General features: G+C 46.6%; 1 protein-coding gene across 1 annotated transcript in view; it reads left to right on the top strand.

The window, feature by feature from the left end:
* The window catches only part of LOC112565894 (heparan sulfate glucosamine 3-O-sulfotransferase 6-like), a 52,358-nt gene extending 38,802 nt beyond the window's left edge, over nucleotides 1–13,556 (top strand). The window contains 1 exon segment of the mRNA XM_025241766.1: nucleotides 7,848–13,556. Coding sequence (XP_025097551.1) covers nucleotides 7,848–8,472 — 625 coding nt within the window. The 3' untranslated portion in view covers nucleotides 8,473–13,556.
* The last annotated feature ends 4,541 nt before the right edge of the window (nucleotides 13,557–18,097 follow it).

Genomic DNA, 18,097 nt, shown 5'->3' with positions numbered 1-18,097 from the left:
ACTCTGGAGTGACCGCCCTTGGATACGGGGGAAATAGCGATCGGACAGAGGAAACCTCGAGAGACAGGAGTAGTTGTCGCTGATTAGTAGAATGTTGTAGTCGACCCAGAATAGCACGCACGCACGCGCACACACAGGTTCCTCAGCGCCTGCTTTGTTTTATCCGGAAACAGAGTTTTTTCCCTTGCTTGGATTCCCCCTTACATTATTCAAGAAGCATCAAAGGAAGCCAGTGCCTTGCAACATGCAAAGTCCTGATAAACTTCCCGTCTCTCATAAAGAATTCAAAGGCTTTAATCATCAGAGACAGTGGCACGAGTGCTGACTCGCGGTGCGAGGTTGAGTTTTCCGCCAAACATTGTGTTGGCGCGTGAAGAGCTGCGCTCGCGCCCTCGGGAGGTGCATCCTGGTGCAGGTGGGGCACGAGCAATGGGTGTGAGGTTGAGGGCTGAAGTACTGCACCCAACTTTTACCTTTATCTGTGTATTCATCTGTTTAAACGGATTGAATGCTTGCATTTTAAAGTGCTTTTTGTTTGCGTTTAGAAGCAATTTAGTTTTTTTCCTCAAACAGGACTTGTTTCTCTTTGCGATAAATATCTGCGCTGTCGAGTTTGTGGATATTTCACAAACAATAATCTATTCTCTGACATTTTATTATCAAGAAACAATCAGTTGGAAAGAGGTGAATAATAAATAATGTTTTGTAAAAAGGTACATTATCTGTATTCGCAAAAGAGTTTGTCCTGACCTGTCAGTCGATGTCCGTGCTCACCCAGCTGTTCCTCCCCAAAGAGTTTATGATATTGCAGCTGAGCAACAGAAGCCCAGACATATGCAATGTGTTCAGCTCGATGTCATTAAAAAAGAAGAAAAAAAAATATGCTACGAGTTTCTGATGATGTGACAAAAGATAAAACTGCTGAAAGCGCCACCTGTCGGTAGTCGTGTCAAGGGTTGCCGGAGGTCATTGATCAGTAGAGCGGAAAGCGTCCTGTAGGGCGAGCTCGCTCCCTCTCGACCCACGGGAAGGTAGGGGTAGTCCTCACTCTGGCAGCAGGCCCCTCGCATGACAGCTCTGCTTACCTTGTCACCTGTGGCATAACAAGACATCAAAGCAGCTGCAGAGAGGAGGTTGAGGGGGTAGGGGGAGTGGAGTCCAGCCGTACTACCCGGGAAGTAACGGTCGGGAGGCGACAAACACCCATTGAGATAACCGTACATGACAGCAGACCCAGCGGCTCTTTCCCTTCTTCACCAAGAACTTCCACTTCATTGAATCTCGAAGGCTGGCACGGGTTCAGTGGTGACAGAGACCTTACATTCACATTTATCGAAGGTCAGACAAGAGAAGATCCGTGATTTACTGCGGTTCTGCACGCAAATCTCTCTCTCTCTCGTTCTCTTCTCCCGAGAAGATTGATTGCACGAGGCAGGAAAAGCCAGGGATTTCTGGCTTCTCTTGTGACAGGCAACGCTCGGCTGACCAAGGCTCGAGCTGATCCCTGTTGGCTGCACCATGACCAGCATTCTCACTCTCACCTTTGATCCAACTCACTCGGGGACCATTGAAGCAACAATTTTCCAGTGTCAAAACAGTTTTACTTAAATGAACAGGTTGCAAGGGAATGTAGATAATGTAGAAAATGCGCATGTTAGCAGCAACAGTCATGTCTTTGTATGTTTAAAATATTCGCTGCCATGTCGATGACCTTTCTCAGTTACAGCAACTAAGGTTCATGGCTATCTGTCTTCAAGTCCAATCAATGTGTGTAGGAGCTAATTACAGGAACATGTTGCTTGAATTTGCTTATCATAATGGAATGTTAGTATAGTTTCTCTTTTCTCTTGTTTCTTCTTTCCCTCGACCCGTTTTTTCCCCTTGTCCTCCGTCAGTCTCGATGTGGCAGGTAACAGCTGCCACCCGACAGAAGTACAGACGGGTGTAGGCGTGCCCCTAAAGTGTTTACTTGAACTGTGGTAGTGTTCCTGGCAGTGAAATGCAGTCCACGGAAATTCCACACATGGAAACTCGCACGCGCGGTCATTCGCACTCTGACGTCACTGATTAACCGTTTGTGCAGATCCCGTTCACAGAACACGACCTCTCGCGCGCGAGATCACGAGCCCTCAGCGAGATAAGACGCTCGCCTGACCTTCCGGGCACGCCAGTGGTGCCTGCGATGGGGTGTGACAAGAGTGGGGGTAGGGTAGGGAGGGGCCGGCACTGTTCTCGTCCAGGAAGTGGTGCGATATCTCAATCAGGGGAAGGCGTGAATAAAGAACTCGACACCAGGAAATAAGAAGGAAAGAATAAAATGTGCAGTACGGAAAATACATGAAAATAATGTAAAATAAAGATGTCCTGTTTTTTTCCGGCTTCAACGTTGAAAACATGGGCGCACAGATGCACAGTGCAGGTGAAAGAAAGTCTTTACCTGTTTTAAAAAATAATTAAGAAGAAAATGAAGGTAGTATTTAAACTTTATGTCGTTCGGGAGTGACAACACTGTTGTCGGAACCAACTTATCGTGAGGGCGGTGCCCATGTTCTTTCTCATCCTGCCTTTCTTTCCACACCCCTATAAAGGGGTCTAGTACCCATTTAACTGGTGGGGTAAGAAGGGGAAAATATGCGACAAAACACGTATCGAGCCGACTAGCACGGGTATCGAACCGGGGATATGGAGTTGCTGTTGTAGTAGTTGGAGTTGCAGCGAATATCGGTGAAAGTTACATAAAAAAATAAAATAAATAAAAAGGAAAGACACAAGAACAAAGTAAAAGATCAACTGTATAGAAAAAGGAAAGAAGAATGTTATTGTCATTAACGAAACGACGAAACGATAGACTGTTAGCCACCCAGCCTCTTCACTAATGGGTGTCAGGGGGGTGGGGAGGAGGAGAGTGCTCAGCAACGCGTGGGATCCCGTTGTTTGAAATTCCCTTGATGAACTTCGCCAGTGTTTATTTTCTTAAAAGCTTTTGCATCTATCTTTCTTGTACAAGTCCGCAGGCGTCTCTTCTTTTGTTGCTCGATACAAGCAAACGCAGTTTTGTTGGTTTTCTTCCATCTTTCTCGTGGAAGGCAGCGAGGAAAATGACGAAGGACATGCAAGCGCCCTCTATCTGCGATTCCCTGCTTGTTTGCTGAGTGTACCTTTCCCACCCCTCGGCCCAACCGGAACTGCTTTTCATCCAGGGTATGCGAGATTTGAATCCAGCCCATCAGAAATCAGATCATCGGCAATGAGATACAATTCCTGTCGCTGTTTTCACAGGGACACGGCCAGCCGCACGCGCTACGGGGAGGGCAGATAAGTGACTAGCACCCGATCCTTGGTGTCTCGGCGGAACTGTTTGTGGAAAGCTGTGGATGGGTGGCATGGGAGGGGCCTGTAGGGGGGAGGTGTGAGCTACTCTGCTGTCTGTGATGGTAACTGGTGGGTAGGGCGGGTGGAAGGTAGGGGGAGGTACTCTGCCCTCTGTGATGGTGACTGCTGGGTAGGACGGGTGGACGGTAGGGGAGGTCCTATTGACAGCTTTAGTGGAAGTGCTTGTTGTTGCAGGCAAGCTTGCTTTTACAGAAAGCAGCCCGCCATCTTCAGCTGAACAAAGTGCGATTAAGTTGGATTAAGGTGGTGAAGGTCAATAACAATGCTTAGCACTTGCTAGTTTTTATTGTTTACAGAGAAAATGTTTACATTATGCGTGTCATTATGTGTTTCATTATGGGGAACAATCTGTTTTTTAGAGATGCATTTTACAACCATCGGGATAAAAAAAAAGTTCGGGGGGAAAAAAATCTCGTTACCGCTGATGCTTAAAAAAGTGTTAAGGTTTCTGCTTGGCAAACGTGACGCGGTTCAAAGGTTAGAGGTTAGTGACACGAGATTAGTCTGAAACCTAAGAAGCGAGGGTCCCCGTGACGACAGTTCGTAAAACTCTACCCGCCGGGTGTTGGTCTGCTGCATGGATTTGTGTGAACGGCTGTTGGCGGCGGTAATGGGGCGTGCGTGCACACCCGGCCACACCATGCAGCTGGGGGTGGGTAGGATGTGTGTGCGTGAAAGAGAATGAGATAGAGGACGGGTGGGTTGAGGGAGGGAGAGAGCCTCCACAGCGCTCGAGAGACTGCTTGCTCACCTGAACGGTGCGTCCGACACCTTCGCCGTGCGCCCAGGTGAGGTGCAGTGAGAGGTACCAGAAAGGTGATTATAGATTAGAGAGAGAAAGGTGGATGGTCTGCGTCTCCCAGGTTACAGAGGCAATGGAGAGATGAACCTAGACAAACAAAAACTTTCATTTAAATTTTTCTTCTTTCTTTCCCTTACACGCAATTTCTGAATGTTCTTACCTGTACAACCTCTAGCTGTTGAGCGATGTGTTTGCTTATTCAGTTTGCGTGACAGACTCGATGAGGAGGAGGTAACTCAAACATAATGTAAAGGGTGTAGTAACGGACAAGGACTCGGGGTAACGGGTTGTGTCGATGACCTCAGTGACAGGGGTTGCGGAGGCGGGTACCAGCAACTGCCGAACGCTGCAAGACTTGTACACCGACAGCAGCACAGCAGCAGCACGGTAGCATAAAGCCGCCTTTGTGATGTACCCCAAGTAACTCGGGTGGCGAGCCTCGTTCTCGCGCAGTTGCCGCCCGCCAGGCAGGCCGCGGTAGCGCACATGGTGTCGTCATTCAGCGCCTGGCTACTTGCGCATGACTGCTCCCCTTCACCACGCCTTTCATTGCCAACGGTCTTGCACCGGCGTTTGCCTAAATGGCCGAGCAGCCACCAAATGGCGCCCATACAACATCCGCAAAAAAAAGGCGAGATGGTTTTTGGCGTCATCCCCAGTTTCATCTCTCGCCGCCTAAAGAAAAAAAAAAAAAAGGGTTGAGAGAAGAGGGAGGGCTGATGGGAGGAGGTATGGGGGAGCAAGAGAAGGAAAGGTGTTCAACGATGTCGAATGCTGGATGTTAAAACGATATTTCCGGTCGGCTGCCCGTTTTGATGTCATGCGTTCCTGATGGTAATAAGGCCCCGAGTCGGTTGGTTTGCCTGTCAGTCCTTCTCCAGAGAACACACACAAGAGAGCGGTCCCAGCGATAACTGCCGGCAACAGGATTTCACAAGATTTCAAAGATCGCATGAAGATACATGTACACCATTCCTGCCTCGCTAATTCACCTGTCCTGTTTGTACCCCGATGACCCTCTGTTCAAGCGTGCAACTGACTTTTTTTGGAGGATATGAGGCAAACCGCCATACTACAGGTGTGTGTATGAGAGAGAGATGCGACCATGGCGGTCTTTTCAGATTTTCTTTATTATTTTGTCCACATGAACATGCTCAACATGACTTCCGGTCCTGCTGTGTAGTTGCTGCGTTTTACGACTGCGGCACCCTTAAAAGTTGTCCTCTTTGACACCTGTCAAAAACCCTCAGGTGAGTCCGTTACTGCTCGCCTGAGTGAGCAAGAAGTCCAGTCGGAGGCAGCCATAGAAGGGATGATATTCTGCACCACCATGTTATAGCTTTTGCTAAATGTTTGTCTGTGGATGGTGAGGTAGAAATCGCTTCTAACAGTCGAGATGGGGGGTCATGTCAAACTGTTCATCCGATGGAGGTGAAGAAGGTGTCATACAGTCCTCACCCTGCCATCTGGTACAGGTATCACAGTACTCACCATTCTCCTCACCCAGCCTCTTTCTCAGCACCAGCCACACTCTTGCTTTACATACATTCTACAGCTTTTCTTCTTAGCAACAACATGTTGTGACAACCAGATGAGTGTATCTTCATTGTCTGTGTGTGTGTGTTGTCGCGACTAGAAGCAAGCGATAAATGTACCCCGGGGAGAAGTCAGGGCGAGAGAGATGCTGGTGAAGTGTGTAAACACGGCAGGCGGAGGACCCAGAGGGGGATAGCCCCACACCCCGGGTCTGGTTGTTAGGGGCGGGAGGAGAATTCCCCTCGCACCCCACGTGACAGTGACGGAGGGCTGCTGGCCAGACGGTGGCGGGGGACCGCGGCAGATGCAGCACAGCAATGGTAACAATATGGGGAATGACTGATGGGATGTTTGGGTGCGGCGAGCTTTACACGGCATGATTTGGTTGTCCAAGATTTTTTTCCCTAGCCATGCCCGTTTTTTTTAAAAAAATTATTATTGGTGTGTATGTGGTTATTTTCGGTAGGGTGCATGACACCTTACACTATACTTCGGTTTGACATCTCGTACCGTTGGTACCCGGCATCAGAGAACACTTGTCGGTCTGAGAATGACCTCTTCAACTCATGTACACTTTTAATTTGTCTTTTTATTGTGTCCACTAAAAAATTTCATTCGGCTGTTCGCGCATGCTTAGAGCAGGTCAGACGCTCCAGTCAGTTCTCCTCCCTGTCCTCCCCCCTACCCAAAATTTTAAAAAAAGTTTGAAGCCACCCGACATCGGCGCGCGGTGGACCACAAGGGGTGCGTGCAGCTGACGACGGCGAAATGTCGACTGTCGCCTCACATTTGCTCGCCGTCCACAACAACGGGCTCCTGGCCTCGAGTGGATGATTAGCCCCACGTCAGGTACCCGCAACACGACTGAGAGGTGCGAACTGGTATTCAAGGGTGCCTTTCGCACTTGCAGGGTCAGAGGTCGCAGACAGGCGAGCTAGAACTGAACTAAACACATTCAGATTGCTGTTTACTTTCCCAGTCATAATTTCTGTCTTCCCTTTCCTTTCTTTTGTATTTGAATAAAGGTGAGGACAGAAGAGCGTTGAAACACTAGTCAGGAAGCACGATGCACCCGTATGTACAGTCCTAGTCCTGTGCTCGCACGGGTAACACGTGGAGTCTTGAGCTGAAGGTGCACGCAAAATCTTTTCTTCCTGAAAGTTTTCCTTTCTCTGCTAGAAGTCTGCAGCCACCCCATTTGTTTTCGCTCCTACCCAGTTTGAAAGAAACTCATTGCTTGTGTGCATAAAAGGAAAAAAGCTAACGACTGTTATCACGGCTTATCTCCCTAAAACTCATTTCCAAGCAATTGATTTCTAGTTCTACTATCATTCGAGTCTAGGTCAAGCAGTAATCATTTAATTAAATCGGAGGAAACTTTTTTAGGATGATTATATTTTATTCATTGAACGAGAGATTTTTCCTAATAGGAGAGTAGACTACAGTGACAATAGGGAACCGTGCAGGCAAAGCTCGTAATAAAGATTCTCAAGGCTGGTCTGCACCCACCCCGTTATAACTGTTAAACAGATTGCATCCTCCCGGAGAATGTCATGGCAGGAGGTACATCTACCTTGTGTGGATAGCCAGCGACTAGTCCTTAGCTGAAGGGACTATTTCTTGTCGATGGTCCCTTCAACCAGTTCCTTTCCCACCCACCACTCACCCACGTTTCCGCAGACCAAAGAAGGAATAAAATTATTGACCGTGCAACAAACTAATTATAAATCCTCTTTGAAATATCGGGGGTTCAAAACACGGTAACCGAAAAAATATCCATAACAGCAGTTCATTTTTACAGACGCCATTTTTATGGAAATAGTTAATGTGGCATAGCTAGAGTGAGTGTTTGGATGAGAAGGCTAGTCAGTCAGGCTATCCTCACACGTCTGCTGTAGGAAGTGTGTGTGCTGCTACCTGTACATCTAGTCTTATCACTTACTCTAACATAGTTTCTTTCAGTTACAGTTATTTTTAGAAATGTTACAGACGATATGATTAATTTTGGGAGAAAATTTCTGACAACTTGAATGACTTTTTTTTTATCTCAATGATGCATGGACTCATTTCCCTGTCATTTTATTTAATATTATTATTAATGTTATTATTATTGCAGGACCCTCATGCCGCGGTCGCTGGAAGGTCAGCTGACGATGGAGAAGACCCCCGGCTACTTCATCACGCGCGAGGTGCCCAAGCGGGTGCACAACATGTCACGTGACGTCAAGCTGCTGGTGGTGGTGCGCGACCCCATCACGAGGGCCATCTCGGACTACACGCAGACGCACAGCAAGTGGGCCGGCAGGCTCAAGTCCTTCGAGAACATGGCGCTGCTGGACCACCGCCTGGGCATCGTCAACACCTCGTGGGGCGCCATCCGCATCGGTCTGTACACCAAGCATCTGGAGCGGTGGTTCAAATACTTCCCCCGCCACCAGTTCCACTTCGTCAGCGGCGAGCAGCTCGTGGCTGACCCTGCGGGGGTCATGGCGGACGTGCAGAACTTCCTGGGCCTCAAGCCGTACATCGGAGAGAAGCACTTTTACCTCAACGCTACCAGGGGCTTCCCCTGCTTGGTGAAGGACCCTGCCGCCAACAGCAGGCCGCACTGTTTAGGGAAGACTAAGGGTAGGAAGCACCCCGTTGTGGACTCTCGTGTGATTGACAGGCTGCGAGACTTCTACAGGCCGTTCAACGCCAAGTTCTATCAAATGGTGGGGCGGGATTTCGGGTGGTCATAGCACTGGACGAGTCGGATACCCTGCCCGCCCTTGTGGTCGGCCTCGATCTTGCCACTGTGTGTGTGCGCGTGCGTGCGCTTGTGTGTTGTGTGTGTGTGTCTGGCAGTACCTCTGGCCGTAGCCCTTTATCTCGGCGACAGATCTGTGAGTGTGGATACGAAGCTTGCATTCAGTACCCAAGCTGACCTGAAGGACAAGTGACGATGATTGCTCCTGTGTGTGCCCCGCTGACTGGGGCCCTCGACACCGAGCGGGCAACAAAACACATCCGATATAAACTGCTGAGTGAAGGGCATGGTACGTTGGCTGTGTATATTCCTCAACATCATCCCAACATGGCTGGGAGCCACACGTGTATAAATTAACCGTGTTTAAAAAAGTTTTGAATATCCTGTAACATATACGTATATGTACATACAATCACATATTATTACAGTACAGATAGCATTATACAGTGAGTATGGCAGTTGTGCGGAAGGGACTTTATTGTGATGGATATACTAATATGTGTGAAGGCCCTGTGACCCAGCTGTGTGTTGTCTGTCTGTTTGGTCTTTATTCTTCAAACCCTCCTCCTACAGTAGTGAGGGCATCAGACGAGTGCAAGATGTCAGTCAGTTGTGAAATCTCCTCCAAGCTGACACCGGAGGACAAACCACAGATAACAACTAAGTCACTGACGAGAAGTCTGGTTAGTCCCATAACTACTGAACCTTGACTGGCTGTCAACGATTTCAGGATGCAAGTGATATTCCTGTCGAGCTCTGTGGATTGTGCTTGTCTAACCACACAAAAGCCTTCATTTGCTCAAAGACAGTTTCGTTCGGTATTGTCTGGTTTGTGTGTGTGGTATGTTGTTAGTCACGACTTTGAACTCTGTCATCCCTGTGTTCACCTCTGATCCTTAACCTAAAATATTAATTCTTTGCTTTAGGATCCCCTTTAACACGTATATAGAAATTATACTAATGTCAGATTTAAAGCTGACGGGATAGATGCAATCGTTGAGTTACGAAGAATAAGTTGTTGTTGATGATGATGATGATGATGATGATGATGATGATGATGATGATGATGATGATGATGATGATTGGAGTGGTTAGGGGCGGGGACTTGCAAGAGATCCGAGTAGAAGCGCAGTTAGCGGGGTGGCTGACAACAAACAAGAGGAAAGGGGTATCTGATGGCGGACCTCAGAGGTCCAGGTGTGACGGTAGCGCTTGTTGAAGGATTAGCTTGTTGATCATCACATTATCGGCTTTCGTCTCGGTGTGTCCGCGCTCCACAGTTTGTGTGGCTTTAGCTTCCCTGTCGCCGCCGTCAACTAAGCCCTCGCTCCAAACCCTCGTTTCCAGGGGTAGACAATAGGAACAAGATTTTGCTAAGGGAAACCACCTGTTACCGGACACCCGAAAAGCAGCCCCAGTATTGAGAAGATAGAGCAGAAGCTTCCTACCCTTTTCAAGCTAAAAATAATAACAATAAAAAACGAAATTGCCGATAAACGTTTTATTTGACTTGAAAGGAGAAAGCCCCCCACAAACTGTCAAACAGGAGATTGCTTAAAAAGCTTTAAAGAGAATGACCCATCTGAATGATCTTCCCTGAGATCCACGTGATAGCAGGTGCTGACATCTGGTGATAGCGGCGAGATCACTTGATAGCATCTACTGGCAGTCGGGTGGTAGTGAGTCGTGAGTGCTATTCACCTGCCGCTGGTGGTTCCAAAGCCGCGACCTCTGTGAGCCGTGAACAATCACGTAGTCGGAAGTCAGGCAGCTTCACGTCCTAGCACCGTGACGCGTGTCTGCGCGCGCACCACACGTACAGCCCCCGTTAATCCCACATAATCCCGCGCCACAGTCCGTGGCCTGAGCGGGGGACACCCAAGAACAGGTACCCGGCTCCGGTTTGTTTTTCTTTCCTTGGCGTCGCCGGGCTTAGCTTTGAGCGCAGCGCTAAACACGCGGAGCTTTGCCCTCGTCTGTGGGTTCGGATCCCACTTCAGCTCCAACGTCGTACAACGTGACCGCAGCTCTGTTCTGGATCACCATTGACATGGTCGCTCAACTTGTCAACCACCCCGACTTTATTTAGAAATGTTTGAACCAGTTTGCGTATTAACTTGGATGGAAATCAATCAATCTTCACAGTCAAGACCATAATCTCTGGCCCTTAAAGCACGGATGTTTAGATACTGGGAGTATTAAATGAGTTAAAAGAAAAATGCTTGATGATCAGACATTTTGTAATAAGGTCATCAGAGGCCAGATCATGAGGTCTTTCTTGAGACAAGGACCTCGTCCCATCTTCCGCTAACATCAACCGAATTTTCTCGATTCCGCAATGGAGCGATGTGCGCGAGCGCTGCACGTGTTGAAAAAATACCAAACCGTAGGCGGTGCAATAATTTTTTTTTAAAGAGGCAAAATCATCGTTTGCTTCCTGCCCTGGCGGCAATTTTGTAACATCGTGCCTCAAACTGCCCATTAATGCTTCGTCAACACGAGCAGCAAGGTGTCGAGCGTTGATTACAGCGCCCCCTGACGACAGGCGCGGCTATCAGGCGCGTGCTTCTTATGCTGGCCGCCAATAGACTTCTGTTCTGACGAGAACCATTGAGATAAAGTAATTTCTGTAATGACTATCCGTGACAAATTGTATTCATAAATAGTTGTTAATGTTGGGTTAGTAAATGGCGTTTCATATTTTTCTTTTTTGCTGAAATAATTTGACGGGAATGTATTTTTTAAGAAAGTTTTTGTAAAAGGAAGAAATAATTTATTCATACACTAAGCCCAGGGACGGACACTTCCTGATGTTAGCATTGTGTGATTATATAACATCCGACTACCTTAGATATATTTCCGGCAGATCAAGTCCACAAGAGAGTGGATACAGCAGGTCGGTCACAGTTCAACCACTTGTAAACAATCAATGACGACCATAAAAAGTCTCCTTGTTTTGGTTGCCTCCGACTTTGTTTGCTGCTTTGTTCAACTTCAACATTTATGTTGGGCTGTATAAGAAATATTAATTCCTTTTCCACACATACATGTTTTTGTAAGACCTGTTCAGCATTTAATTAAAGGTCATCTTGAACCAAATATGATATTAAGCTCAAGGTGATGACATATTAATAAAGTAAGGTGCTTTCAATAGTTTACAAAATTTTTAATGTGATTTTTTTTCATCCTCAAAGACAGTATTCGCTGATGCTGCTAAGACTTTGCGTACTTTAGAAATGTCACGAAAATGGAGTTTTTTTCCCTCCTCCAAAACAGATGAGAATCTCGTTCGTGCAGGCAACCGATGTATTTGTCAGAGTTGGGGAACAAGTATTGGTGAAACGAAACTGATGTCAGTCATCTGAGAGGAACTTTGTTCTTGGGTTAGTCTTTAAAAAGCCTTGGAACTCGCTTAATGTAGACACGAACTCACGCGCACTCTCGCCTGGTGGAGTCCAAGTCTCGCGCACGAGAGCGTGAAGCGCGATGTCCCAGGAGGACGCAGCCACAGCCCATGAACCGTCGACAAGATGGCTACCCCAGGATGCTCCTCGCCATCAACATATTGTCTCTGCCGCCTGATTGGTGTGTTTGCTACCGGTCGCTGCTCAATGGCGCTGCCTCGCTGGAGGTCAAACACTTTTAAACACAAGCCACGCAGCCCGAGGCGCTGGTCCCCCCCTGGACACCTCATTTACACTTTCCGCACCTTCACTTCCGGAGTAATTACCCAGCAGCCCTTCTCGGCGTGATACTTCCTGTCGAGTACGCGGTAAGCCGAGCGCAGTTCACTCCGGCGGTAGGTGCAGGCTGAACAGCGGAGATAATTTCACTTTCCGTCGATCTTTGCTGACCTTTTGTGTAAGAGAGCAGCTGGCTGAAGTAGTCTTTGACAGTTTTGGAGGATCTGAGATATTTGTTTACAAATAATGTTATAGTCAATAATTTTCGCTTGCTTTTTCTTTTTTCACACATGGAATAAAATATTTAATTTTAATTATAAGCAAAAATATTACAGGGACTCGTAGTATTTTAGAAATGCTGCACACTACTCATCTCTCCCCTCATCGTTGTGCCTTGTTATTTACATAGAGAGGATGTTTATTCGAACTCTGACAGGAAAAGTAGTTGTGTGTGTGTGTGAATGAGAGAGAGAGAGGGGAGAGTCAGTGAAATTATTTTATCATTGTGAGCTGGTAGAATAAACATACAATACTTGTTACACTTGTTCCCCATCGGAATTACACATTGAAAATATACTGAAGGACTTAAGGTAAAATTGGGAAATTTTTTTTTAATCGTCGTCGTCATCATCATCATCTGAACATAAGGCAAAGCAGTAAAATCAGATAGAAATGTAAAGCATAAAACATTTCGTTCGTGATGACAAATTAATAATATTACTATTAATCATTAGGTTAATAATAATACAGGTTTGTTTAGAACTCAAAGTATTTTCTAGATAACTGTAGAATCGATCCCAATGAATCACTTCTTCATAGATGAGGGTCAAAGGGTGCTCTTCACCAGCCGCAGGTTTTATCTGTGATTTCTACATTTCCTGTGTTTGTGTGTGTGCGCACTTGTTAATGTGTATGCATGCATGCAAACTTGTGTGTGTGTGACCGTGCGCATGCGCGATAAACTGTTGTCACTGACGAGACTAGTTAACGCTGACATAATTATTATCACGTGAGTTCCCATAATATTTTATGAAATTAATATGAATCGTAAAAGCACTCATTTCCACACTCAATATTCACGGACCATTTCCATTCACGCCGTTGCTAACTGACGAACGTTCACTTGTGTTTGTTCACTTACGATATCGTTCACTGTGGACAGTGTTCACTGAGCAAGCGGAGGTAAACTGTTTCTTCCCGCCCACGTGCTCCCCATGCTGTCTGCAGCATCTGTTGCACGTGCTGAATGTTGGGGGAAACCATTTGTTGACCAAGTGTAGATGATGTGGCTTCCACATCCGCCATGTCTCACTGATTGGCTGGGTGGACACCCAGGGTGATGAACATGTTCTTGTCACATTGTGATTATTAAAGATATTTTATGGAGAAACAACCTTTGACCTCTTGCTGTACGCTTTTTGCTTGCTGCGAATGTGTGTTGACTTTATTCATGGTTTCTGTAAGTCTATTAATTTAATGTGTGTGCGTGTGTTTGAGGGAGAAGGGATGTAAAGAAGACAGTAATTTCATTCTTAGTCCAAAAATGTCTGAAAACTGCGTTAAAGGTCTTCTGTTCAGCATGCACGGCGGTGACTGTAAGAGTATGTGAACAGGAGGACTGATGAGGCATCAAAAAGAAAGAAAACAAAGGTCAACCTATGAACATGTGGCTCATACGACAAGAAAAACATGTGCCCTGAAAGAGATTTGAACCCTGGGCGTACGATCCTCTAAAATGTTTGGCAAAATGTTTACAACTGAGATACCAGGAGGCTGTAGAGAGGATGTCACAGTGGATACACAATCTCACGGTTTCAAACCAGTGATCGGTGCTGTCTTTTTCCTTCAAAATATTGTGTAGATAAAATAAGATATACGGGGAGAAGGAACTCCGTCATGTTTACTGTTTGTTTGTTTTCATGTTATATATCCAGCAAAACAAAGTTCGTCTCATTCAGGATGCATCCTCTGCACTTTTTAGCCTGTTTAGTAAACATGTTTGCTCAGATTCAATAGAGAGCACTTTGGACCATAGTTGTCATAGCCTGGCGCCACACAACAACAGCATCTGTCACCTGGTCACCAGGCTCGGAGTGTGAACAGCAGCCTCCATCTTCGCACCTGTCGCAAGGTAGGTTGGGAAAGGTCGCCTCGCATTCCCAGCTCTCCTGGCAAGGAGGGAGGAACGCCGGGGAGATCACGTGGGTTCTCCTTACTGCGGGGTCACTCGGTGTATGTGGCTGACCTGATGCCAAGATCTACAGGTTGCATGCCTTCGGCCGCGTCTGCAGCACGTGACACAGGTGAGTCCATGGAAGCTGGCGCTCGAGCCAGGTGCGAGGGTGAGTCAGGGTGGGCGTGCGTGTGCATTCGTGCTTGTGTGTGTATATGTGGAGGAGCTTTGCGAACGTTTGTGAATAATAATAATAATAGTAATAATAACAATAAAATAAAAAAGTGGATTTTTATAGAGCATTTCCCCACTGAGCAATAAGCTAAACGCACTTTACAAAAATAAATAAAATAAAGAAAGACACAAAATGAGCATAAGCATGCACACCAAACACAGACCAAAACATCCTAGCAAACAAATGAACACAAGACATATCTGCATAAATTTCTGTTTCCACAAATGTGCAAGACTAGCGAAAGGGAGACAACTGGACGCAGCACGATAATACGATTTGCTAGAAAACCGTGTTTCGGAGAGAAATCCTTGAGCATTCCATCACACTGTCTGCGGTTGGTGATTTATCATCCTTCAGTCATGCTCCCCAACAGTGTGAAGAACGCCTGGTTATTGTAGCTCCCGTGTTACCTCCTCAGATACTTCTCATACCATCTGCACGGGGTGCGGAATGCAAGTTTTATGTCTCCGGCAACTTGCGCAGGTTCGGTTTTTAGCAGCCAAAGGGTGAAATCAGCTCTGTTTAAAATTCTTGCCTTAGAGCCCTTCAAGTAAACTGGAGTGCATGCACGAGGTAGGCGTGTACCCCAACACCAGGCCGGAGCGAAAGGTCTCAACATTTGTGGCGAACGTGCGAACAAACCGAGCACGTAAATGTCGCCTGGAGTTGCATCCCCTCCCTAGAGGGACCGTGTGCGCATGCGCAGATTATGACGCACCGACAACCAGCCACAACCTCGACAACAAGGGGCTGCTGGGAAGGAATAGACGGCCTGAGGAGAGAGGAGGAGAGGTAGTGCATACAACTCCCTGGAGGACTGACTACCTGAGTTGTTTTGCTGATCGTGAAGGTGAAGCTGAACTTCAGGTGGTGATTGGAGGCGAGTGTACATCGTCCTTCTGATCGAAGTGTTGTATGATACACGATTTTTGTTACAGTGGTTTTTATTTCATTTGTGGAAAAGAGGTTTTTTCACACGCAAAAGCTCGGAAACACAAAAGACAGAATGAGGGAAGGACGCAGGTTCACGAAGTATAATCAATATCAACCACAATACCCGTAAAACACAAACTTGGCTTCTTGCACACAATCTATACTCGAACAAAAAGAAAATAAAACTCGGACAAGAAGAACAGGAAAAGTAAGTGTAATCACAATTTTGGGTTTAAAAAAAAATCATCGACAGAACATTAATGAAGGTCCTGTTAAAAATGGAGAACAACCGCAGTTGATACATAATACAACATAATAACATGGCTTCTGCTTTTTTAAAGACACTAATAAGTTACAACACGCACATGTCAAAACACGGAATTGTCTCTGAGAATGGCAATCAATCAATCGCAGCCGATGACAACAGAGTTCAAGAGGAGATAAGCATTAGAGTATTAAGTGGTGGGGCAGACAACCCGGACTTAAACGTCCATAAAACAATGCAGGCCACAGTATTGAGGTTAATGCCCCTGACCTGCCATCAGATTGTGGAAGGTTTGAAAATGGCTGGAGCCAGTGACCGGGAAATGTCTCTCTGCTACCCAGCAGCCACTGCACGTGGTCTGTCAGCAAAGTGGTGAATGCAGTGCAACGGTTAATGTCCAGGCTTTTGCCGTCCTCAAGTCGTCCCTAGACACGGTGAGCCCACCAACTTGTATTACTGGACTGCTGCCAGACGACTTTTTCCAGTTAACTACTAAAACGAGTCATGAGACTACAAAGCTTCCGGTTTAGTCCCATTCTTTGTTTAGTCTCGCCGAGACTAACAGCGGAGAACTTCGCAAGAGGCTAAGCGTTGGTCTCGGCAGACAGACAGCAGTCCACCTATACATGTCCATGGTGAGCCACTTACCGTTCACACACACTTGCGGCTATGAGATTAAGGGGCCTGACCTTACAGCCACTGAAAATTGCTGATATGAAACGAAATTAACTGGGAAATGACAAAGGAAACGAGATTTAAAAATACATCACGAAACTGAGGAAAGTGAGAATACAGGAGAGGAAGATTGCCAAAGAAAGACAAGGGAAACTTCAAGAGAGAGTGGCACACATTTCTGTCCTGAAATAGTAAAACCTACAACACAGTTACTAACGGATGTATAAAAATAGACGCAAGGCGGGTAGGTTGTATCAGGTAAGAAGGGGAGAGTACTCCACCCTCTGCTACCTGCTTGTGTCAGTCACTGATCGACGACCACAGGCTGGCAGACAGGAAGGCCTCCGGCTTTTTCAAGAAACCGTTTGGCTTCAGCCTCAAGGCTGGAAGACTACCAAGATATCCCTCGGCAGTGAGAGAGAATAAACTTTGGTAGCAACGTTGGTGCAGCTATGGAGGATATTATATAATTTATTATTCTTTGCTGAACTACGACGATCTACATAAAAGTGAGTGAGTGAGTGAGTGAGTAGTAGATCCCTCAACTAATTTACTCGATGTCTAAATCCCGATGTCCATCATGACGATACTGACAATGAGGACAGGTGCTTGAAGGCATCAACAACACCGATTCATGACATAATTATCTGGTTTAAGCTTCAGACACCCCAGAAGTCCATGTTCATGGTCTCGCCACCTACCCGCTTCCTGCAAGGGTGGAACACCCACCTGGCAATGCTGTTCTCGCACCAGTCCACCATCATTGCCTGTAGTACCACCGCACGCGATTTGAGCAGATGAATGAATTTTCCAGGCCGCTTCTTTTGGGAACTTCTCTTCCTCCACCTTCGACCTGCATCACGCTGCTTCCTACACCTGCTTTTTCTTGTTGGCCCGCTAGGCGGCGCTCAAACTGACATGGCGGAGGAAAGCCTCACAGACGGCCATCAAGTACATCCGGGTCAGCGTTTGCTGTCGACCTCCCTATGATGAAATGAGTCGGGGGTGGGGTATGCAACCGTGTGATGGGATCCTAGGAATTGCTTCCCAGACTAACCTCCCCTTTGAAAACGGTCGTTTAATGTGCGGATAACTTGTTTACGGGTTTCTGCATTCATTACTCGAGACGCTCTCTCCCGGCGTTCATTTTTTTTTTTCAATCCAACGTGAGCTGATGAACAGTTGAAAAGCCGTTCACAACATGACATCACCACTGTGATTACCTCCAAGCCAACAAAGCACTGGCGAAGCGAGATCAAAGAAAAAAGAAAGGTGGCGTGGCACTGGAGGAACAAAGATGTCAATAGGTCACGTTACTGGGGGCAATGTGAATGCTTGTGACTTGTGTTCAGTGAACAGAGGCAACGGTGACAAGGTGGTACAATGAGGAGAAAGATTAAGACAAGACGGAGATGAGATAATAAAGTAAACAGAAAAACTCATCCGACCACCATAAAAAGCCCGGGGAGGGATACGAACGCTCAATGATCGTGCCATTAGATGAGATGAAAGAATGGAATCTTTCATCCAGGCAAAAACAATCGAATGAGAGGACACACAGCAGACGATGCTTTTTTTCACTATTGTCCATGTTTCTTATGGAGGTTTAGGATGAGCACATTTTTTTTTAATCGTTTATACTTTCTTTACAGA

Source organism: Pomacea canaliculata, linkage group LG1 (assembly GCF_003073045.1).
Source record: "Pomacea canaliculata isolate SZHN2017 linkage group LG1, ASM307304v1, whole genome shotgun sequence".
Lineage (NCBI taxonomy): Eukaryota > Metazoa > Mollusca > Gastropoda > Architaenioglossa > Ampullariidae > Pomacea > Pomacea canaliculata.
Note: the sequence above shows the minus strand (reverse complement) of the source record. Positions and strands in the feature narration are given on the sequence as shown.